Consider the following 22,039-nt stretch of genomic DNA (forward strand, 5'->3'; position numbering starts at 1 on the left):
AAATTGCCAGACCCTCCCAACAGAAAGTCAATAAACATATAGTTTTCAAAAAGCTTTGCTGTCGCGTGGATGGACTATTTGAGCCTTTCCTTGTTTCCTTCTTCCGCTTCCTTCCTGTCTTCCATCCCTTTTCGGCCATCTTGACAAGAGTGACAAGCTCTAACCGAATCAAAGATGGCAAACAGAACCTTCCAAGACGAACGCGCAGAGTCCGAGTCTGAGGCTGGTAAGGGCACCATGCCCATGCTGGCCCAAAACGTCGACTTTGACCCGACAACCATCGAAAAAGCCGAGAAAGAGTCGGTGCGAGAGATGTGTTGTTGGCGAAGACGGGGAATTATCCTCGTCCTCAACACGGTGACAATGATTTCAGCTTTCGATGGAACGTCTATTTGTGTCATCCTCCCCGTAAGTCCCTCGCAAAAGACCTCCTAACCATTGCTGACATAGTAAAGTCCATGGCCCATCAGCTCAATGCCTCATTCTCACTGAGTCTGAGCATGGGCTCAGCCGTCTTGCTCACTTCTTCGATCTCCCAGCCCATCTTTGCCGAACTCGCCCATGTCATTGGTCGAAGACCAGCCTACCTCGCTTCCTTGGTCTTCTTCATGACTGGATCCATGATCTCGAGTTTTTCCAACAGTAGCGTGATGCTTCTTGCTGGTCGCGCCATCCAAGGTGTTGGTTCTGGGGGACCGCAGGCACTGTCGGGTTTGGTGATGGCAGACCTGTACTCCGTTCGCAAGCGTTCTGGATCCATGGCGTATCAGCAGGCTTCCTGGGCTTTGGGTACGGTTGCCGGTCCTCTTGTTGGAGGTGCTATCGTTCAGGGCAAAGGCACTGCTTGGGTAAGTAGTCCCTGACATCGTGTCTGTACGCATATACTGACTGGCCACAGCGTTGGATCTTTCGGGGAAGTTTGCCTTTTCTTGTGCTGAGTTTCGTCGGAGCTTGGGCTCTTATGGGATACGACAAACATCGGCGCAACTGTCGCGACATCAAGAACATTGATTGGGTTGGTATCTTGCTCTACATTATCTCTTCTGTTTCGTTGGTACTGCCGTTGACTTGGGGTGGCTCTCGTTTCCCTTGGAAGTCAGCAGCGGTCATTGTCCCCTTTGTTATCTCTTTCTTTACCTTTATTGCTCTAGGGCTATATGAGAAAAAGGTCGAGAGACCGATGTTTCGAAAAGGCCTCTTCCGGAAGTGGTCAACCATCTGCCATCTTGGCATGGCGGCGCTACACGGTCTTCTCATGTGGATGGTGCTGTATTACCTGGCTGTTTACTTCATGGGCGTCAAGTCCCAATCTCCTCTCATGACAGGAGTATGGGCCTTGCCGGCAACGATCTCTGTTGCTCCCATGGCAGCATTGGTAGGGATAGTAGCGCAAAAGACAGGAAAGTATCAGGGGTTCTTGGTCGGCGGCTGGAGTCTTTTGGTCACCATCTTTGGGGTTCTGACGATCCTGGACAAAGACTCTTCGACCTCGACCATCTTGGTGCTGGCCATGTTTATGGGTATCGCCATGGGCCTCATCTTCCCGGTCATGACGATTGGCGTACAAGCCACATGCGACGAGGAAGATGCGGGTCATGGCATCAGCATGATCTTAGTGCTGCGCACCCTGGGTCAGTGTCTGGGCATCGCGATTGGAATGTCCATCTTCTCGACTCAGCTCGCCAAGGAGCTGGAAAAGGTGGGTCTGGGCAGCATAGATGTCAACAATGCCATGCAGCTAATGAGAGCCGCGATGGAAAGTGGAGGCTTTGGTCGCACTTTCATGAACATGGCCGTGGCAAAGGCGCTCAAGAAGATTTGGATGGCAGGGAGTATCATGGCCGGTGTAGGTCTAATCCTTTGTCTCTTTGCAGGGTGCCCGAAGCTACCCAGGGACTCGGAACCCAAGGAGAAGGACAAGACCAGGGATGGGGAGCAGGGAGAGGAGAATTCGGGTCGAGAGAGCGACTTCCGGGATGCAGTTGCAGGCCAAGTTTGGGCATGGTTGAAGCCACGGTTGAGATCAGAGCCTGAATCTTGACGGTCCGGTAGCTCCTAGAGCTCTGTACGTTCGGAGGTGTTGTTTTGGTCTGGTAACCCCGAAGAAGTAACCCGGAGGCTTCTTGTCTCGGTCAGAGATGCCCAATTCAAGTCCCCTTGCTTCCACGAAGCTTTCGTTTCGTCCCAAGTCTGTGGGAACTTCCAATACCGAGACCAGTCAAGGGTTCATTCGTTCCAGATGAGTCTGCATCCCATCGATCGACCGGCCACGCCTCTTTTTCAGTCTCTTTTTGCCGAGGACGGTAAACGAGATTGGGAAGATCCTATGGCGGGTATCAGGTGAAGCATTTAGGCACTCGCCTATTCGTTACCAAGCTTTGGAAGACCTGGTCTTTGTTGCCCGGGGGTTAATTTGAACGGTTTTGATGATACCTACAAGGGAAGGGAGTTGCCTAATAGTTTAGTAGCTATAGCGGGGATCATGGGTCTAGAGTCCCGGACTCGATTCCTCGTTGTTGTATCCGTATCTCGGCAAATATCATCAGATGAGGTGCCATAGGCGAGTGTCAATTAGCCTGATTCCTTTATTATTTTTCTATTTTTTTTTCACGTGTTTTAAAATATTGTCTATTTTGTTACTGCGACCAAAACGGTAGAGCATATAATATGTCACCTTTCCACCGTCACAGCTCACAAGCAGGAATACAAAGATTTAATAGTGATGCAGTCGTAAGGTTCGCTCTTTGTTTGTGAGGTTATATGTCTACAGTATGAAGAGCAATAGCAAACCAATAGTCTACAGGAAACGGTAACCTTTTGGGAATAAATTACCTATTCATTAACCACCGTTTTGACAAACAATAAACCAATTTAATAGAACCAATTATGATTCCTGATCCCATTAAATTAATTAAATGGCTGCGCATCAATTGACAAACAAAGCTCAATTTCGCATCCAGGCTTTGACCTTCTAGAAGGGCTAGACACCCCTTGTCTGTCACATTCAGGGGTCATCCCGGGCACCGGAAGAGGACCCGCGGAGGGTGTCTGAGTCGTTTTTGTTTGCTAGTGGCATGGCATGAGACAAGGCTGCCATTATTTAGATCAGATGGTCAGAGATGAATCGCGGAATAGAAGAAGAAAAGAAAGAAGAAAGGTCAAGGCATGCACGTGCGAAGGGTGTGTGTCTGATGTCCTCGGCGGCGCCGTTGTTGTCGTTTAAGTGTTTGTGATAAGACTAACTAACCACGTTGACCGAGCCGAGGTGTCTCTTATCTTTAGTCGTTTCATGTCCTTGGCCATAATCTTGATCATACGTAGACAAAGAGAGGCTTGGAATGTGCCAAAAGGTTGTAATTAAGTACGGATAGGTCATTCTTCTACATACTTACAGATACTGTATCTTCATTCCGAACGCAAACTCAACTCTTTCAACTCGGTTGGCTCTAGTTAGCAAACACCATATAACTGAGACTATCCCTGGCCAGCCACATTTAGGTCCCGTGATGGACGGCTGACGGTCCGTGGCTCTATCCGTTGATCTGCGCATTTCTAAACGCCTCTTTTCTCTCATTCCCCCTTTCTCATTATTCATGTTTGATGCTCATCCATCGAGACATGAGACAAAGAACCAGTCTAATCAGGTACCAGCACACGTCACGTTGGTCCAGTCTCAAATGGTCGTTGGTGAATGACAGTTAGCGTCAAAACACTTAAAGGAGACGAATTCAAGGAATTGCTTCATGGCCTTGTGACGTTCCAACAAGGGTCCATCCCTAAATTAGAGTCAAAAAAAGGCTGTGGGGTAAATTGATACGCCTTGGCACGTCAAGGCCCTATTGAATCACTCGTTTGACGATGGCTTCAGGTTTGTTGCTGTATATAGATAAATAGTAAGTAAGTTTGGGACGGCACGGAAAGCTACGTGACATTTACAATATATTGGCATTTGGCAGCATGGTACCTGCATATTCTTGACACCTCACTCCCACAGTAGGTAGTAAAATGTATCATACCTTATTATTTTATGTTTCCTTATCAAAGACATCTGATGACATCCCACGCCTTCAACTTGATTCCCTGCCATCCCGCGGCCGAAACCGCTCAACTCAAATCAGCTGTCTTTTGGGTTTCCAAGACAAAACTGTATCCGATATCGCAGAAACTCTGCGGTATTTTATCTCTCTTTTTGCATCTTCACATGACATCCAATCTTGATCCGCATATTGACGTGGACATCGATAAACCATGCTCTATAAACCTATATACGTATCTTGTAATGATCACGGACAATGATAGATAATTGCGTGATTGACGTACCTGGGGAAGTATCGTAACGGGTTATTCCATCTCGATTAGAAATTCGTAATTGCAACCACCATTCCAACTGATAACTAAATGGGACAAATACCCATTCAATCATGTTATTCTCATTTTTAATTAATTCAATTCCTAATTCCTTATTCGCAAGCCATTTATTCAATCTTTGCCGCCAGATAACTGCTACTCCCACACGCGCACTCACACAAACACCTCGTAACTCAATGTGACACTCCATTACAGTCCCCATCTTCAAATCATATCGCGTCTACAGCGAGATACCGATCAGAATAGAACCAGAGGATCGCACAGAGGGACTACAATGACCCCCACCACTCCACGTTTCACATGTCCCAAGATTGTGTACTTCTTGGCTTCTTGCGAAACCTCTCTTTTGTTATTTGTAGTGGTTGCAGGTATTTCACACTGAGTACAAAACATCACAGTCTCTATGGCGGCTCGTAACCGCTGGAAAGATCAAAGGACCAGTGGCAATGAGCATGTGGTTCAGCTGATTTGGGGTTACATTCAAGCTGACAAAAAGTGACTCTCTCGTACTATTATACTATTCAGCCATCAGTTACTATACGCTGAGCCATCACCCTGGCGCTTCTCAGCTGTGACAAAAACCTCGCCAAGAATAGTCCTCCTCCAAACACTACTTTTCTCTGGCCGCCGAAGTACCAATCCTCTTGTACTTTCTCGGATCCTTCCGACTCATCATCGTCCTGTCTCTCGTTCCTTTTCCACCCTCCCAGAAACCCCTTCCCTTTTTACCTATCAGGTAGCGACCGCAGAATCTACACGCCTCGACAGCCGATGAGTAATTCTGCTCGCGGCTACACCAGCCGCAGATGATGCGGTTGGCCCATTCATTTATATGGTCTTCCTGCTTGTCATGGCACTTGTCGCAGGGGTGTACGCGGCTGCAGCATGAGAAGCGAAACCATCGATATGACTTTCGGTAGTGCGAGCATGTACCCTTGTCGGGCAGTTGGTCTCCCGCATGCAGACCAAGCTTCTCTTGTTTCCGACGAGGACCGGAGGTTGGTGGGGGGCGAGACCCCGGGGTGATGAACAAGAACTTGACTTCGGGAATTTTAAAGGTAAAATGACCGTGACAGTCTCGGCAGACGTTTGTCACTGATGATCCTCGTACTGAGACGAGACCTGGAGCTGGGGTAGAGCACCTCCCGCAAGTAGGAACAAACGTGCTAGGTAGCATGTCTGCCACCTTGCACCCTGCCAGATCGAGGAATCCAGCCCGTGTAGAATTCTCATGGATGAGCGTTTGTCGAAACTTGACGGCAAATGTTTCAGCACACTTCTTGCAGCTCGACGTCTTTTCGACGTCGGGCTTCAGACCCGTGACTTCGTTCACTGCCTTGCATCGCTCGCACTTAATGCTGATACCCAAGATGGCAAGCTGAAGGAGTTCGATACCGTGTAACTCAATCGAAGGAAACGACAACATAGTGCCACGCTCAGGGGTTTCACCTGGCATGTAGACTTGCGGTTCCTTTTCCTCGTTCTCTATCACGGCGCCACCATCATCAGTCTCATCAGAACTAGAGCTCTCTTCATCGTCTCCGGCAACGTAATACCACTCGGGGGGTCGTGGAATCACCTGAATGTGGCTATTCTCAGATTTTGGCGCGGATTCCTTTGTATCTTGAGACTCGTCTTCAGCAGCTGGTGCAGGTGTCTCAACCTTGGGTGCCTGGGCCTGTGCTTGCTTGGCAAGCTTATGAATGTTTTGTGCAAGGTAGTTCAGGTGGCTCATGAGAGACATATGTTGCTGCTCCTCAGCTTTCTCGCAAAAGAGGTCCTCCACAGGCTCCGCATCTTGGGGTTCGACGTTATTGAGCTGAATGCGAAGGTTTTGCAGGGGGTAAAGCAAAGGAATAATTAGATGAAGACTTCTGACAGACTGCAATCCTGGTGGAAGCTGAGAACGCTTCTGTGGCTCTAGCGGTAGAGTATACACAACACCGTCTGGTGAACGGCGGTATTCAGGCGTCCTCTTCATACGTGCCTCGAGCTGGCGAATCTCGGCAGCCCGCCGCTCTTTCGCAGCGGCGACTTCATCTTTCGTGTATGACGGTTCTGGAACATACCTCACAGGCGGTGGAGCAGGTTTTGGCGGAGCAGGCTTAGACGGCTGCTTGGGCTGCGCTGGCTCTTCTGTCTGAGTCTTTTGTGCCTCCACATGCCTCGTGTCTCTAAAAGTCATGAGCTTGACTGTCTCGGTCTTTTGCTCAGATAGGAACTTTTCCAGGTTCTTGTCCAACTCTCGAGTGTAAGCGAGCAAGGTGGCTCCGGGCCTCTCCTCGACAAGTGAGTCCCATCCTCTCTCGATGTTGATACTGAAACCCCTCTCGATGTCCTTGTTCTTTACATGCAACACCGGCGTCTCATCCGGGTAAGCCTGGGGAACACGGATATCACACTCAAGAGCGGATAGCTCGAATGGAAAGTCGGGATCTGAGGGCTTAATCCTGAAGACTAGTGAAGTTGCACCATCTGGGGCGGCGGTTTCCTTTGGTGAGTACCGTCGACGCAACTGCTCGATCTGATATGTCCTGGGATCCTGAGCCTGAGATTCTGGCACAGGCTTGGGAATTACACGGGATGACGAAGCTTCAGCCACAGCCTGCTTACGGGTCTGCGGCGAGTCTGGTTTTGATTTTGTAGAAATCATGACGTTTTTTAGAAGTGGGTTGTTGCTGTTGCTGGGGGAGTAGTATTTTGGCGGTAATTGAAGTTGAAACAAATGTAGTCGAAGCAAATGCCCAACGCCACGCAAATAAAAAACTGTGGGCTTCTGTATGATATTTGGCCTAAAAATACTGGCACTTCGAACAGAGATGAATGAATTTGTTTAGTGGAAGCAGCGAGAAGTAGATGCTTTTATCGTGATGTTGTTGTAGTGGCGAGCTACCCCACATGCTGGAGTCGTTCTTTCCTTACGTGAGCAAGAAATTAGCTGTTAACTCGAATTGGGAAGTGACTCACAGCGCGTCATTACTTATCGAGAGTGAATCCATCTTTTAGCGAAAAATAGCCATTAATTTAATGTTTCATACTATCAACCGTAGAGCTAATTATATTTGAGTCATAATTTATGTGACTTTTTCTCGTAATGAGTCAAAAAGAAATCAATGGTGTTGTGAGGTTGGTGATGGCCCCAAAACCATGCTCTAAAATGCATCGGATGACATGACACAAGAACAAACTCAAGTCAATTCATATCCATCCATTTCAGGGGCAATTCGCGAGGGGTTGACTACATCTACTTACCGTTTGGTACTCTGTCTATGTCTGTCAAAAACCAGTCACTACCTGCTGTGCTCATACGCAAGCAGAGTAACACCATGAGTTCACGAGGACGACATCCACATAAGCCGGGACAGTAATGAATGACTGGACTCGACAGAAGGGTAATATGCGGCTTCTGGCTGTCTGTTACTGCTGTCTTACACAAAAAGGAAACAGGGCAAACTATCGGCTGCGGTCACACCCGCCTCCCAAGATCGACTTTGCTTGTTTCATTTGACCTCTGCTTGCAGTACGAACGGTGACTCGATGCATGAAGCCGCCGCCGCTCCGGAAAAGAGTCCGTTTGGTTTATTTGACTCTCGTGAGAAGATGGCACAAGATCATTGGAAGTTACTACCTACCGCAAAAGACAAGATCAAGATTGAGGAATGAGAGAAGATGCCACTTTGGGAAGAGTCACGGGGGGTGGCTGTGGCTGACAAGATCGACGTCGGTGAAGGGTACGTAACTTGAAGAATAGCTGTAGCTGAAGGGATCAGAGCAAGGGGTCTTTAGGCTAAAGTTGAAAGTGCATCCCGGCGTGGCTGAGATCTATCAGCCTGCTGAAGTCTTGGCCATGATACGAGTCGAATTCATTGGGTGTGGGTTTCTGATCGATGCTGCCTGATAGTCTCGAGATGAGCAGATACCAGAGACAAGAGGCCCAAAAATGAATCAGACGACAAACAATCAGGTATTAATAAATGTGATAGATTATGGTGTATATCATATCACACACAATACGAGGCCGTGATGTATGTCGTGGCACCAAAGGGAAAACAAGCAGTCAGTCAGTCAAACTTGTTTTACAGTGGAAGTGGAAAATAGCATAAGATAAATGAAGAATTAGTAAAGGTTATCGATTCAATGAATGGCACTTGACAGGGCTTGGTCATTACGTCGCATCGCATCGCATTACATTACATGGCATAGCATTGCATGTAGGACAAAGCAAGCCATGAACTGGCATTGTGATAGGAGAATAATTATTTCTTTCTTTTTCTTGCCTCAGAAACGGCTCCTTGCATATGAGAGAGGTCAACAATGTGCTGTCTTGTGTTGTAGTCGCTGTAGTTTAAAGATCCGGTGAGAGCGATGGAGCATGTCTCATGTAAGCCCCGGGGAGAAGGGAAATGGTATAGGGCGGGTCAGTTATTGCATTAATTGACAGGAACTAGGTTCAGGGCTCTTTGATAATCATCAAAAGATGGTGTTGGGATGGGAGGGAGTGTGCATGTCTTTGGAGTGACAGTCAGTCACCAAACTGAGTGATGGGGGCCCGTTGAACAACTCAGCAAATTAAAGGCAGATGACCGGGGAATAGGCCTGTTACAGTGGCCACGGTGGGCGGTGAGGCCCGGGAACCCGGTCTTTAGGGGACTTGGGATAGTACTTACATACAGTTGACCGTTTTTCAGGAATTAAATAGAACAATATTATTCATTGGCTGTTTTGTTTATGATTTTATTTTATTTCTTTTGGTAAACGCTGAATATGTTGAAACGGTGGATTCAATTCTCTGATCTAGATTGTCTATTCTTAGAACTGTCAGTTTACTGTATCTATTCCACGGGCATTGACAGCTTGACCAATGTAAATAACTCCAGTACATATATATGCTATATACCCCCAGTATCTATTTCGTTCTTCTATTACATTACTGGATATATATGGTGATTTATCCAAGACTTCCTATTTGATCACCGTCTAAAACTCCCCACGTTCAACCTGTATGCACGCCATCTGCACATGTACATATTGTGAAGCAAGCAAACCCTCATTCAGACTCAGTTCACATGCCCCTCAGTGGCAAGTACAACCGCAAGTGCAACTTTGCAGTCACTTCTCACAGCGAAATTGAGGACTGGAACTGTAGTCATCCTCAAACTGACAACATCGGTCAAGCCTCTTTGTTGGTGGGACACGAATACAAATCATCTCGTCTGACTGACCGTTTCCCTTTTCTGATGGATCGTTCAGTTTCTTATCCTCACATGCGATCCAATAGAAAGAATTGCGGCTGGTGGCAGTGTTTGGGTGCGACATGGCTACTTACTGAGGCTTAGCCCGAGGATATGATTACCCCATAGTTAAGCCCAAGTTTATTTGTCTCTGCTCATCTGAAATGTCTGAAACACTTCGGGGAACAGAGAAAAGATCATCAGGTCCAATAAGAAAATGTATTTTAATGTGAATTATTGATCATAAAATAAAACAAAAAATATCCTTCTTTGCGTGACCAGAGCAGGTCACGCTTCTTGTAAACTCGCCGCAACACCAAGCCAGATTGGCGCCACTAGTCAACCGACCCCAATCATCTGCCTCAATTTCCCATAAGATGACCCGAGAATCGAATTATGCCAAGTCAGGGTCTAAGACACCTGCGGAGCGAGAAAGAGCGCGCTTAAACTAGCAGTATTGTCTCACACGCCTTGAGATCGTGAGAAATGGCCCACAGCTGTCAGTATCGACAGACAGCGTCATGTGCCTGCAGGTTTTTTACTTCTTCTTGTTTTTGAGGCAATAAACAACACGGCCGAGAACCGGGTAACCGCCGGGTGTTCATGTGAATACCTTCATCGCGTGAGAGTTGGCGACGCCTCGGCTCCGGATGTCTTTTCTTCTTATGCCGATCCTTTTTGCCGGTTTGTAGTCTAGAGTTGGTCTTGTCTTTGATGCCTGATAGTAGATGCCGCTAAAATCAGGGTCTTTACTTTTTAGTGTTGCCTTTTTAGTTTCTTGGCTTCCATGTTTATGTTAACGAGATCTGCAAGTGCAAGCTTACTGTAACATATACCCGTGATGGGTTATCATGTAGGTCACGGTCTACTATCAATGATCCCATCTCATTTCATTGATTTATTCATGAGAATAATATTGCCCTTTCTGTGATTGGCTCTCGTATCCTTCGTCTTTGCTAAGCTCGCATTCATCGCTTTCATATCCAGGGCCACGCAACTAATCCACGTCTTAACAACCAACCAGAATCCGTCCCCTTTCTAGGATAAGCATCCTCACGTTTTTGCACACATCTATTAAGGAAACCTTGATGCTTGGCAGCGTATCCGTCGCTTTCAGAAATGATGAATTGCGTAACTTCGGTTTTCTAAAATATGTATATAACAAATGATAAATGATGATGATGATGGTTGGCACCAAGCGAATAGACTTGGTAGCCTACAAACACTCGACTTATACCATTCTCAACTAGCCAGTATAGATTATCTACCAGAAAAATGGCAGACAAACAGTCTATCTGGATGTATAATCCATCCTTACCGCTTGCTATAATCGCAACTGCCATATACGGCATCATCTTCCTTGTCCTCGCTTATCAGACTCTCATCAGATATCGAGCTTGGTTCTTCATTGTTGTCGTCGTAGGCTCAGCCATAGAGGTCGCTGCCTACAACCTCAGAATACATTCCATCCAGAACCCATACGAGATAGTAATACAATCCTTCGAGAAACCCTCTTGGTCTCTAGCTAATAAGATAGACTCCCTTTGTCATGACCTTGACGTATACGGTTCTAGCTCCCGTTCTTATCGCAGCAGGGAATTACCTACTCATCAGTCGTCTAATACTTGCTGTTCTCCCCCCATCACGTCACCGAATTCTTAAAATCCCAGGTCGACAACTGACACCAATTTTTGTCGTATGCGATGTCATTGCGTTCCTCATTCAGGGAAGTGGTTCCGGGGTTGCGAGCTCTGACAACTGGCAGGGGGAGATGGAGAGGATCGGAGTCAAGATACTTATCTCTGGTCTAGCGTTTCAGCTTGTGGCATTTTCGCTGTTTATCTGCGTTTTTCGAAGATTCCACGTTCTAGCAGGTCGCATGGCGATTGATAGTGCACCCAAGGGATGGCAGAAGGTGGTTCTCTCGGTGTACATCTCGAGTATCTTGATCATGGTAGGTCTCGTTATCCCCCTCTCCAATAAAACGTGTAGACTAACTCGGTAGATTCGCTGTATATTTCGCGTTGTCGAATTCGCTGGTGGAAGGGGGTCTTATGCCTTCAACCACGAGTGGCTCTTTTGGGTTTTCGAGAGTTTGCCAATGGTCGGTGCCATTGGAATATTTTGTATTTATCACCCGTGTCGATATTTGGGGAAGAATGGAGGTCGATGTAAGGGCGTTCAGTCTGGAGACAGTGTTGAGTTGGCTGAACGTCGAAAGTAGTGCTCTTTGCAATGACCTGTCTGAGAGAAAGCTGGGATACGACAAGAGGATTCAAGTTCGCAGAAGTTGATTACCAAGATGTAGATTGGTACATATATAGAAGAAATGTTCGTCTAGAGCAGAACCGCCGGGCTGTCTCTCAAGTTGTGTTGAATCCATGTTCGTAACAGCGCCTGTGTTATGACTTTCTCTTGTGGCCTTAGTATTGAACGGCCAACAAGAACGTTTCAGATCACTGACAAAAGGAATAAAGCAGACTTGAGAATCAGACGTTGGCCGGATGCAGACAGGATAGTGTTGGGTTTCTGATACGCACTTGCTGGCACTGAATCTTTGCACTGCTCGGCAGCTGGTCGATTGCTCTTTGCAAACGCTGCAATACAGAGACTTCAACATGATACAGGGCAACACGACTTACATGAGCTGGGGAATGCCTATATATATTAGTTTAACACCGTCAACTGTTAAAATAACCAACTTGGTGTGGTGCAACGGGAGCACACTTCGTAACAGGTCTCCGTTGGAGCCTGTAGTACCTATTCGGGTACGGAGAGATGTAGGTTCGACTCCTACCACCGAGAGAGATATCCTCACTTTCTTTTCTTTTCTTTTTCTTTTTCTTAATATTCGCCAGTTTTTAGGCTCTGTAGATAGAAGTTGCTTCAAGTTGTGAATGTTATTATGCAAGCACTTACTTATTTATACCTGCAACTACACTAGGACCGATGATGAAGTACTAAAACAATTGTAGAGAGAGGTAGGTGAGTTTGCCTGAAAAAGTCTCCTCAGTGATCATGTCTGTGTATTACTTATTGACACCATGAAGAAGATTGGTGACAAGAAGCAGATGGTGGGTCCAGTGACAGCCTGACGTTATATCTTCTACCGTCAAGAATATACAGCTGCCAAACTAGTAGACACGAGGTAGAAAAATGATGATTATACATACAATGCTACTGAGTATATGCTATCTCACGTTTAACAGCATGGTCGTCGCATTGGTTGCTCGTGACTACTCTGAAGCCAATAACACCAAGTTCATCAACAAGATGTCAGTTCGTCATGTTCCAGCATGGACAGGGGCTCAGCCCAGTCAGCTTAAAGGATGTTCACAAGTATAACATACATCTGGGCTAACTTCATATGCCCCTGCCAAGTTTATAATTAAGTACCATAAAATGACCATCAAGTACAATCAAGGATCCACCCCTTTAAGGAAGAAGAACTATACCGATGGCATATCAATAGCCAAGATTAGATAAAGGATACGAGAGAGAGTTAAGCTTACCACTTCACTACCAACTGTCATGGCAAGAATCGAGAGTCGATGATTCAACAAGAAATATACTTTTGTTCTATTATGTATCTATTGCTATTCCAATAATCCAGCAGCGACAGTTTCACCTCCACTTCGTATGACAACTCTTTGCCCAGCTTCGAGAGGAACCTTGGCTGCTAACTTGACAGATACCCGAGCCACACCACCTGGCTGAACAACTCTAGGCTTCTTCTTGACAACCGCTCCGGTGACCTTGTCAAGTGATGCCGTGATCGATACAATCTGTCCAGCCGAATGCAGTCGTCCATGATGGAGGTCCACGGGCATAGGCATGAGATGCTCAAATGCCATGGCCTTCATGACGAAGCTATCGCTGCAGTTGATAGGATTCTTCGTATGGCAGATCATATCGCCAACTCGAATATGAATGGGGTCGATATTGGTAAGGGAAACACTGGCATTTTGTCCAGCAACAGCCCAGTCTTGCATGTCCGAGTCAACCATGATTGACTTGACATATGCTTCCTCTCCACTTGGCTGAACTAACAAAGCATCGCCGATTTGAAATGAACCTGCGTCGACTCGGCCAGCAATCGTTGTGGTGCCAAGTTGCGATCTGAAAACTTCAGAGATGGCCATTCTGAACGGGCTCTTGAGGGCTCGTGCTGTTGTCGGCTCTGAGTTTTCCAAAGCCTCAATCAGAGTAGGTCCGGTGTACCAAGATGCTGCAGTGGCTTCTGTGCGACGCACAAGATTGTCGCCGTTTAAACCGGATATCGGAACAAAGTCAATGTTCTTAGACACGAACCCAAGACCCGCGAGGAAGCCGCTGACCTGTTGAGCAATCTCATCGTAGCGCTCCTGTGACCAGCCGACCATATCAAGCTTGTTCACAGCAATGACGAGTCTCTGAACACCCAAACTCCGCAGGAGCAACACATGCTCTCTTGTCTGCCCCTTCAGACCCTTCTCATAGGCTCCAGTGTTTGCATCAATGACCAGAATGGCAAAGTCAGCTTGACTGGCACCTGCAATCATGTTTGGTACAAAATCTCGGTGGCCAGGTGCGTCAAGGATAGTAAAACTAGTCTTCTCCGTCTCAAAGTGATTTGTCGCAATGTCGATGGTTACACCTCTTTCTCGTTCCTCACTCCTCTGGTCCATTACCCATGCGAGGGCAAAAGACTGCTTGCCAGACTTTTCAGCCTGCTTTCGATACCGATCAATCGTGTGCTTCTCAACAAATTTGAGTTCCAACAACAGCCGACCCATGAGGGTACTCTTGCCAGCATCGACATGTCCTGAATTATCAGTCTAAAGCACAAAAAGGCGAACTGAAATAACATACCGACTACAACAAAACTGATACTCCGCTTGTTGGAGCTATTCTCATACTCCTTAAGAACGTCGAGGCCCTTGCTCTTAGGTGGTGGCGTATCAACGATCTTGAGCCCAGCAACATCTTTTTCAGCCTCGGAGACATCTTTACTCTTCTCCTTTTGGGGCTTTTTGGTAGCCTTGGCTGCTGGCTGTTTGCCGGCTGGATGGAATTAGATTAGTTCATCATTTCGTTCTTGTAAAACTCGAACCTTTCGCCTGGGCTGCAAACACAATGTCGTCTGGACTTGGCTCGGCGAAAGCTTGGGCAAGAAAAGATGGAGAGGATGTGTAAGGCATAGCAAAAACATCAGGCCTGTGGGTGTTGGACGGAGCAGATCCAAAGAGCGTCCGAGCTAAGGCGGATGGGTTGGGTCGAGATACAATTCCAACTTCGGGAACAGAATCCGGCATGGGTTCATCCTTGTATGCATAAGTTGGGTTTCTATGTTCATTGTCTTTGGCTGTATTCTTATTCTGGACTTCCATTTCATGGCGTGAAGGTTGGACTTGCGGTGCGGGTTTGGCGATTTGCTGTCTCTGGTTGAAAGACGGTTGATTCTCCTTTTGTGACTCGGCAACAGAAAGATTGTTGACGCCTCTCTCGAGCTTTTCTTGCTCCTTCTTCTCTTCGGTCTTTTTCTTCCTAGCAGCCGCAAGAGCTTGAAGTTTTGACATCTTAGGAGCACCCTCGCTTCCTCCTAGCAAGCCTCCACGGGGGCGTTCAGGCTCGACGAAGAGAGTCTGACGCTCTTGAGGTATATTTAACCATGGCATATCATTGAAGAAACCGGCAGGAACTTTGTCGACCGGTGGAAGTTTCATATCGGAGGTGTACCCGCCTGATAGACGTCCGTGGTCTGCTCCAGTACCCAAAAGGCGTCGCGAAGCAGAAAAAGAGACTGACATACCTTCTGGCGTTTTCTTTACTGGTTTGGGTGCCGGGGCAATAAATGTCTTCATCAGATATGTGACTGACTTGTCGACATCATAGTAGTAATGCCACAAGGCTTCCTCGATTTGTGACTTTGTGACCTTATTCGCTTCAGTCCCTAGAGCTCTGCTGACCTCTGCAGTTCCCTCGTCCATCGCTTGACGATCCTCGGGGCTGAGCTCATCTTCTCCCTCTTCTTCGTAGTCTTCGCCGTCAAATTCAGATACGATATCGTTCGCATCAAACGTATGAACAATTCGGTGGCGAGACATGTTGTTTAACTGGATCGTTCAATTGGTGGTAGATAGATAAATGTGTGGTAATGCGGTTCGGCTTTAGGTTGAGAGAATATAAGAAAAGAAGATAAAGTGACTGCTCGTAGCCGTATTTGTAGGTAAAAGATAGAATCTGCTAGGCAATATACGCGCAATGAGAGAGTTTTCAAGGTTTGAGCATGAAGAAAACAAAAGTATGACTCTCATCCATTACAATTTAGCACGATGTAGATGTGGCGGGGCAGAAAGCTGTTGTTGGTGGGGTCACCTAGGCTATGAAGTCACAGACTGATTCCATGGATGCCAGCCTGACCTGAGGCGCTGAGGTTTAGCGGGGTTGATAGCCCAAACCTCTAGCTCCAAGCAGAGCCCCTGAAGTCCATCCCGGACTATCTCGTTTCCCCGCCCCGCCCCCGAATCGGTGTGCAAGGCACCCAAATCTTCAAAAAATTGGAAGGTGGGAGGATTAGTATTGGACCGACCAAGAAAACGATACAAGCTCCTGACTCCCACCAACTTTCGAGGGGACTTTTCGATATCACCGTAAACCACATAATTCTTACGGATACAGCTCCCCACGGGTGGAAAGGACACAATCAACATGGACGGATTAAGTGAGTCCTGCACACTTTTGTCAACGAGGGACGAGGGGTAGCTAACGAGGGGACAGATTTGGATATGTCCAACGGTATTTACGAACGACTTGCCATGATCGAGGCTCCCAGCTAACAATAACAGCGGCGGTGATGAAGGATGAGCAAGGCCGTCCTTTTATCGTCGTTCGAGAGTACGTTTATCCTCATCCCAACACTCACCGTCGATTCAACTCGCCTAACATATTTCTAGTCAGGGGAGGAAGAAGCGCCAGTTTGGTAACGAAGCCGTCAAGTCGCATATTCTCGCCGCTCGAACCGTCGCAAATATCGTCAAGTCGTCTCTTGGTCCTCGTGGACTCGACAAGATCCTTATCTCACCCGATGGAGACATCACTGTGACAAACGATGGCGCCACTATCCTGCAACAGATGGAGATTACCAACCATGTTGCCAAGCTACTGGTTGAGCTCTCCAAGTCCCAGGACGATGAGATTGGTGACGGTACCACTGGTGTCGTTGTTCTTGCCGGTGCTCTCTTGGAGCAGGCTGCCGACCTGATCGACAAGGGAATCCACCCCATCCGAATCGCCGACGGTTACGACCAAGCCTGCGATATTGCTGTTGCCGAGCTCGATAAGATTTCAGACACAATCGAGTTCTCCCGCGAAGAGACCTCTAACCTTGTCAAGGTTGCACGAACAAGCTTGGGCAGCAAGATTGTCTCCAAGGCCCATGACCAATTCGCCAACATCGCTGTTGACGCCGTTCTATCCGTTGCCGACCTCGAGCGAAAGGATGTCGATTTCGAGCTGATCAAGGTTGATGGAAAGGTCGGAGGCGCTCTCGAGGATACCCTCCTTGTCAAGGGTGTTATTGTCGACAAGGACTTCTCTCACCCCCAGATGCCCTCAGAAGTCCGAGATGCTAAGATTGCCATCCTGACATGCGCTTTCGAGCCCCCCAAGCCCAAGACCAAGCACCACCTCGACATCACCAGCGTCGAGGAGTTCAAGAAGCTTCAAAACTACGAAAAGGAGAAGTTTATCGAGATGATTCAGCAGATCAAGGATACAGGTGCCAACCTGGCTATTTGCCAGTGGGGTTTCGATGATGAGGCCAACCATCTCCTCCTCCAGAATGAGCTACCAGCTGTTCGATGGGTCGGTGGGCCTGAGATTGAGCTGATTGCTATCGCAACCAACGGCCGAATAGTCCCCAGATTCGAGGACCTTTCCGCAGCCAAGCTCGGTACGGCTGGCATTGTCCGAGAGATGTCCTTCGGTACAACACGGGAGAAGATGCTTGTCATTGAGGAGTGCGCCAACACCCGGGCTGTTACAGTCTTTGTCCGCGGTAGCAACAAGATGGTAAGTCCTATTTATTGCTTTGGGTGAAAAAGATGCTAATAAACCTAGATTATCGATGAGGCTAAGCGATCTCTGCACGATGCTCTTTGCGTGGTGCGAAACCTGGTCCGTGATAACCGCGTTGTCTACGGTGGTGGTGCTGCCGAGATTGCTTGCTCTTTGGCTGTCGAGGACGAGGCTGTCAAGACTCCCGGTCTTGAGCAGTACGCCATGCGCGCTTTCTCCGAGGCTCTCGACACCGTCCCCATGACACTAGCCGAGAACAGTGGTCTCAACCCTATCGCTACTCTTGCCGAAGTCAAGAGCCAACAGGTCAAGGCTGGACCCGATGGCCGTGGCAAGCTTGGTGTCGACTGTATGGGACGTGGTGACAACAACATGAAGGAGGCCTTTGTTATTGACCCTCTTATCGGCAAGAAGCAGCAGCTCCAGCTTGCCACACAATTATGTCGCATGGTCCTCAAGGTCAACAACGTTATTGTTTCAGGAGCGGATGACAACGACTTTTAGACGATATAGATGGGCAATGAACAAATGCATACTTATCAATCTCGTCATTTGAGGATTGGCTATGCAGGTAGATGATATCCATGGATGTATAATCAAAAGTGCTGTATATTCCTCATCTTGTTGATGTTTTCCTATTGTGCCAAATTTGATGTGATATGAATGATATGATTGGATGCTGTTTGGAGAACATCTGACAGGGTTCGGAGGCTTACGCGCCTTTACCCGTCAATAGTAAACATCTTGAACTACAGCTGAGTATATCTCTACTTTAGATTGCGAAAACAGCCTGGTATGTTGGCAATTTGTAATGCAACTTACTGAGGCTACTACATCTACTTCTCCGGAGTTATCGGCCGATGCCGACAATCCAACAGCCATAACCAAAAGACGACCCATTCCCCGAAAAGGCCACACCAAATCTCGAGCCGGCTGCTCTAGTTGCAAGAGAAGAAGAGTGAAATGTGACCTGATCACCCCAGAATGCGGTGCTTGTTATCGACTGGGCCTAGATTGCCAGTACTTGAACAAGCCTGGACGTCAAACCTCAACGACAACGGTGTCAAAGCCATTACGGACTGGCCCAGTCATGTTCGATGTAAACGACCTAAACTTTTTTCGACATTTTCTATTCGAGGCATATCCTTCTCTCCCCATCGATGGCTTCACTGTGTGGCAGCAAGCTTCTCAGCTTTCGCATCAGGTGAGTTCAATGTAGAGATTGTAAGCATGATCCGGCTGACAGGAATACAGTACGATTTTTTGTTGCACTCAATGCTTGGGCTTGGTGCATCTCATTTAGGATTATTAACACCTTCTGGATACGAGAGAGCCGCATTGAAACATCGAGTCATTGCAATCAGTGCACTGAACAAATACCTCACAAAAGCTAGCTTCACTCAACAAGATGTTGAAGCAGCGTTTGGTGCAATGCTCAATTTGACATTTCAATCCGCATACATGACCGATGGACTTGTTGACTTTCTCACAATGGTTCGAGGCTGTAGGTTTTTTCTCTTTCGGCTCTTTGTACATAGACTAAGCTGTTGGATCAGGCTGGCTTGTCGGAACGCAACCTTCTGTCGACTTGGATCACACGATCTTTAAAACATTTGGCAGAGTGAGTTATCTGGATAAGATAAAAGCTATCGTTCACGAAGACAGCCAAACAAATCACTATTTAGACAAAGTCATAGCTGAAGGGTTTTGTCAAAGTGTTCAAAAACTGGGACCTCTATGCCATAGCGTTGCTGAGTTGCAGTATCTGGGGCATATGCAAAGGATCGCAACTCTTGCGTCTACGAATCCTGCTGAAAGTAAGACTATACAGACATTCTTTATTTTACACATGCTGACTATTAGGCTACCGTGAACTTGCTTTTCTCTACGATGGGCTGGGTCATCTCAACAGCAACGATTTCACGTCGTTCATCGATGCCGAAAACTATTCTTCTCAGCTCGTTATCATGCACATGCTTGTTTTGGAGTTTGTCATGAGTCGCAAAGCGGTCGAAGGCGACAAAAGGTCCTCAAAAGGCCAGAAAGGCTACCATTGTAGGAAAGCCACATCCAAACTTTGGGTGCTAAATATTCACAACAATCTCCCCTTGGAGTATTACGAGTACAGCGAGTGGCCCCTGAGATTCATCAACAGTTTGAATTACTCGTTTGATGATGAGGATCAGGTTTGGAAGCCATTCTTGCTTAGTAACGGTACAGCAATAATGCAAGAGGGAGATACGATGTCTTTTATTGTGTCGTAAATCTACTTGGTCTTGGACGCAGACGTAGCCTGGAAAGTGACGCCAAGCTGAGTCTTTGCCAATGTTTGAACATGGCGAACTGGACTTGGTGTTGCTGGCTTTAAAGTAGTCATGAGAAACCAGAGCGTAGATTATGTGTTGATCTTTAGGAAGATATTAATATCTATAAGCTCAAGTTGAGAAAGACTATTCATAGGGGACTATCTCTAATATAGTGTTCAGCAGGTTAACTGTTTAATTTTACTTTCCTACAATGAATATACATGCAAGTCATATCTACGTACAATAACTATCAACAATTTTACAAATACGTTTCTTATAGTAACATTTAAAGGACATTTTGTGTATCAAATCCCCTCTATAAAGATTGATCAAATCCCTTTGAGAGACCTGGGAGGAAGAAGCCCAGCAAGAAGAAGAGGCAACGAAAGAAGTCCTGCGTCAAGCCTGAGGCTCTGCCTTGCCTCCTCACCTAGTATAAAGAAGTCAGCATTAAGGGTCGTGTACTTCCTTAGGGTGGAGGGGGGTCGGTTTGTTATTTGCTGAATCTTTGGTATGCACAATTTATAACTTGACATTCGCGACGTCTTTTATGGTGGGGATTTCATGGAGGGCTGGTCAAATAGGGGCTCGGAGACCTTGGTTATACTACTAGCCATTTGACTATTGTACTATGTAAATTGAGATATATTTACTTAAATAGATCTATGATCTCATATACCACGAGCAACCACAACAAAACGATCTAATGTTCACCCCCTGGGAAAGGAGTGCTAGTCGCACATCCATAACCAAGATTAGACGAATGAGACGCCTTATCGATGATGTTGCCCCCGTATATCCTGTATACAGTTGAGAGATTCAATGATAGGAAGAAGGCGAGGGGTCTCCCGGGGGTGGCCCCCCGCCGCGGTGGTACAATCAGCCCCAAAAAGGGGGAAACATCAAGATGACGTCTACAGTGCTTTACACATCAAGATGAAGCGACTAGAAGGCATATGTTCAGCAGCACTGCCGTGTAATTCTCATTTCTTTAGCTATGTCTGTTTGGCTGCTGCATCCTTAACTTTCCCCCTGGCCTCATCTGTCGTCCTTGCCCATACTCTTGCGCTTGTTTGGCCTACACTCTACCACGGCCACGCGCCCTGCATTAACAAGCGACTTGTGGACACCCTTCAACATGCGAGCCTTCTGGAATGACACTTCTCCAGAGGGTGACATTACCACCTCTATCTTGCCCTTGCCCTTGTACTTGACCGTGTCGATGTCACTAAAGATTACGAGAGCACACTTGTGTCGACTTAACATAACGTTAAGTCGACGCTCGTCCGCAGTGAAGCCAGGACCGGAATACTTAGTAGTCGCTGTAATAACAACGACCATGTCTGCCTCTTGGCCCTGGATGGCATCAACTGTAGATGGAGGTCGCATCTCCTTAAGGACCTCGTATTCTCGCTTCTTGTAGAAGCCTTTAATAGCACTGACCATGGCACTATATGGCGCAATGATGAGAACATCAGCAGGGCTAACCTGCTTGGTCTTGACAAATTCGGCGAGGAAGTTGAACGCGGCCTTGATCTGGTCGTAGTTCCTCTTCGAGTGCGTGACAGGATCGACTTGACAGAAGGAGTTGCGGCAGTCGACGACACAAGTGTCCTCTCGTCATCTTTAATAGCATCGACGCGGTGGAATACAAGGGCAAAGACAAAGGCAAGGCAGAGAGGACAATGACACTTCTGCAAGACTGTACACTCTCAGTTCCAAGACGCCATATTTGGCGATGCAATGGGTCTTGGAAAGTCATTGCCTGCGCTCCTGGCTATGTTACTCTTGCGTGAAGAAGCTGGCAGCCGTGGCTTCATCCCCATTGTAACCAGGCCTGCTTTGATTTCTCAATGAGTTGTCCTTCCAGAAGGCCCGGATATTGAAGGATGTCCATAAGTCACTTGTTGATGCAGGGCGCGTGGCCGTGGTCGAGTGTAAGCCAAACAAAGACAAAGATAAGGAGATTAAGGATAGCAGCGAGAACAAGGACACAGCTACCAAATAGGCATCAGCTAGTTGACAACAAAGAAGTTGAGTTCCTAAGTATTATGGTACAAGGATAAACAGCCTAAG

At 47.1% G+C, this 22,039-nt stretch overlaps 7 protein-coding genes across 7 annotated transcripts; 4 read left to right on the plus strand and 3 right to left on the minus strand.

Annotated features, from left to right (window-relative positions):
- Window positions 1-174: 174 nt before the first annotated feature.
- FSST1_000668 (major facilitator superfamily domain-containing protein) lies at window positions 175-2,041 on the plus strand (the record flags this gene model as incomplete). The annotated part of the gene is made up of 3 exons (XM_083233066.1): window positions 175-408; window positions 456-848; window positions 899-2,041. 3 exons carry the CDS (start codon window positions 175-177, stop codon window positions 2,039-2,041), a joined length of 1,770 nt encoding a protein of 589 aa, XP_083090850.1.
- A 2,937-nt stretch (window positions 2,042-4,978) lies between these two features.
- FSST1_000669 (CHY zinc finger protein) lies at window positions 4,979-7,021 on the minus strand (the record flags this gene model as incomplete). The annotated part of the gene is made up of 1 exon (XM_083233077.1): window positions 4,979-7,021. One exon carries the CDS (start codon window positions 7,019-7,021, stop codon window positions 4,979-4,981), a length of 2,043 nt encoding a protein of 680 aa, XP_083090851.1.
- A 3,853-nt stretch (window positions 7,022-10,874) lies between these two features.
- Window positions 10,875-11,823, plus strand: FSST1_000670 (RTA1 domain-containing protein; the record flags this gene model as incomplete). The annotated part of the gene is made up of 3 exons (XM_083233088.1): window positions 10,875-11,087; window positions 11,137-11,553; window positions 11,605-11,823. The coding sequence occupies 3 exons, from the start codon at window positions 10,875-10,877 to the stop codon at window positions 11,821-11,823; spliced, it is 849 nt and encodes a 282-aa protein (XP_083090852.1).
- Window positions 11,824-13,195: 1,372 nt separating this feature from the next.
- Window positions 13,196-15,685, minus strand: FSST1_000671 (P-loop containing nucleoside triphosphate hydrolase protein; the record flags this gene model as incomplete). The annotated part of the gene is made up of 3 exons (XM_083233099.1): window positions 13,196-14,403; window positions 14,451-14,642; window positions 14,692-15,685. 3 exons carry the CDS (start codon window positions 15,683-15,685, stop codon window positions 13,196-13,198), a joined length of 2,394 nt encoding a protein of 797 aa, XP_083090853.1.
- Window positions 15,686-16,289: 604 nt separating this feature from the next.
- Window positions 16,290-18,161, plus strand: FSST1_000672 (chaperonin-containing T-complex subunit CCT5 domain-containing protein; the record flags this gene model as incomplete). The annotated part of the gene is made up of 5 exons (XM_083233111.1): window positions 16,290-16,302; window positions 16,359-16,376; window positions 16,427-16,475; window positions 16,535-17,651; window positions 17,700-18,161. The coding sequence occupies 5 exons, from the start codon at window positions 16,290-16,292 to the stop codon at window positions 18,159-18,161; spliced, it is 1,659 nt and encodes a 552-aa protein (XP_083090854.1).
- Window positions 18,162-18,468: 307 nt separating this feature from the next.
- On the plus strand, window positions 18,469-19,921 carry FSST1_000673 (Zn(II)2Cys6 transcription factor domain-containing protein; the record flags this gene model as incomplete). The annotated part of the gene is made up of 4 exons (XM_083233122.1): window positions 18,469-18,861; window positions 18,912-19,161; window positions 19,214-19,474; window positions 19,521-19,921. 4 exons carry the CDS (start codon window positions 18,469-18,471, stop codon window positions 19,919-19,921), a joined length of 1,305 nt encoding a protein of 434 aa, XP_083090855.1.
- A 1,080-nt stretch (window positions 19,922-21,001) lies between these two features.
- Window positions 21,002-21,725, minus strand: FSST1_000674 (uncharacterized protein; the record flags this gene model as incomplete). Its single annotated transcript, XM_083233132.1, has 2 exons — window positions 21,002-21,577; window positions 21,672-21,725. 2 exons carry the CDS (start codon window positions 21,723-21,725, stop codon window positions 21,002-21,004), a joined length of 630 nt encoding a protein of 209 aa, XP_083090856.1.
- Between the last annotated feature and the right edge of the window lie 314 nt (window positions 21,726-22,039).

Source organism: Fusarium sambucinum, chromosome IV (genome assembly GCF_050947815.1).
Source record: "Fusarium sambucinum isolate potato_lamoka chromosome IV, whole genome shotgun sequence".
NCBI classification, from domain to species: Eukaryota; Fungi; Ascomycota; class Sordariomycetes; order Hypocreales; family Nectriaceae; genus Fusarium; species Fusarium sambucinum.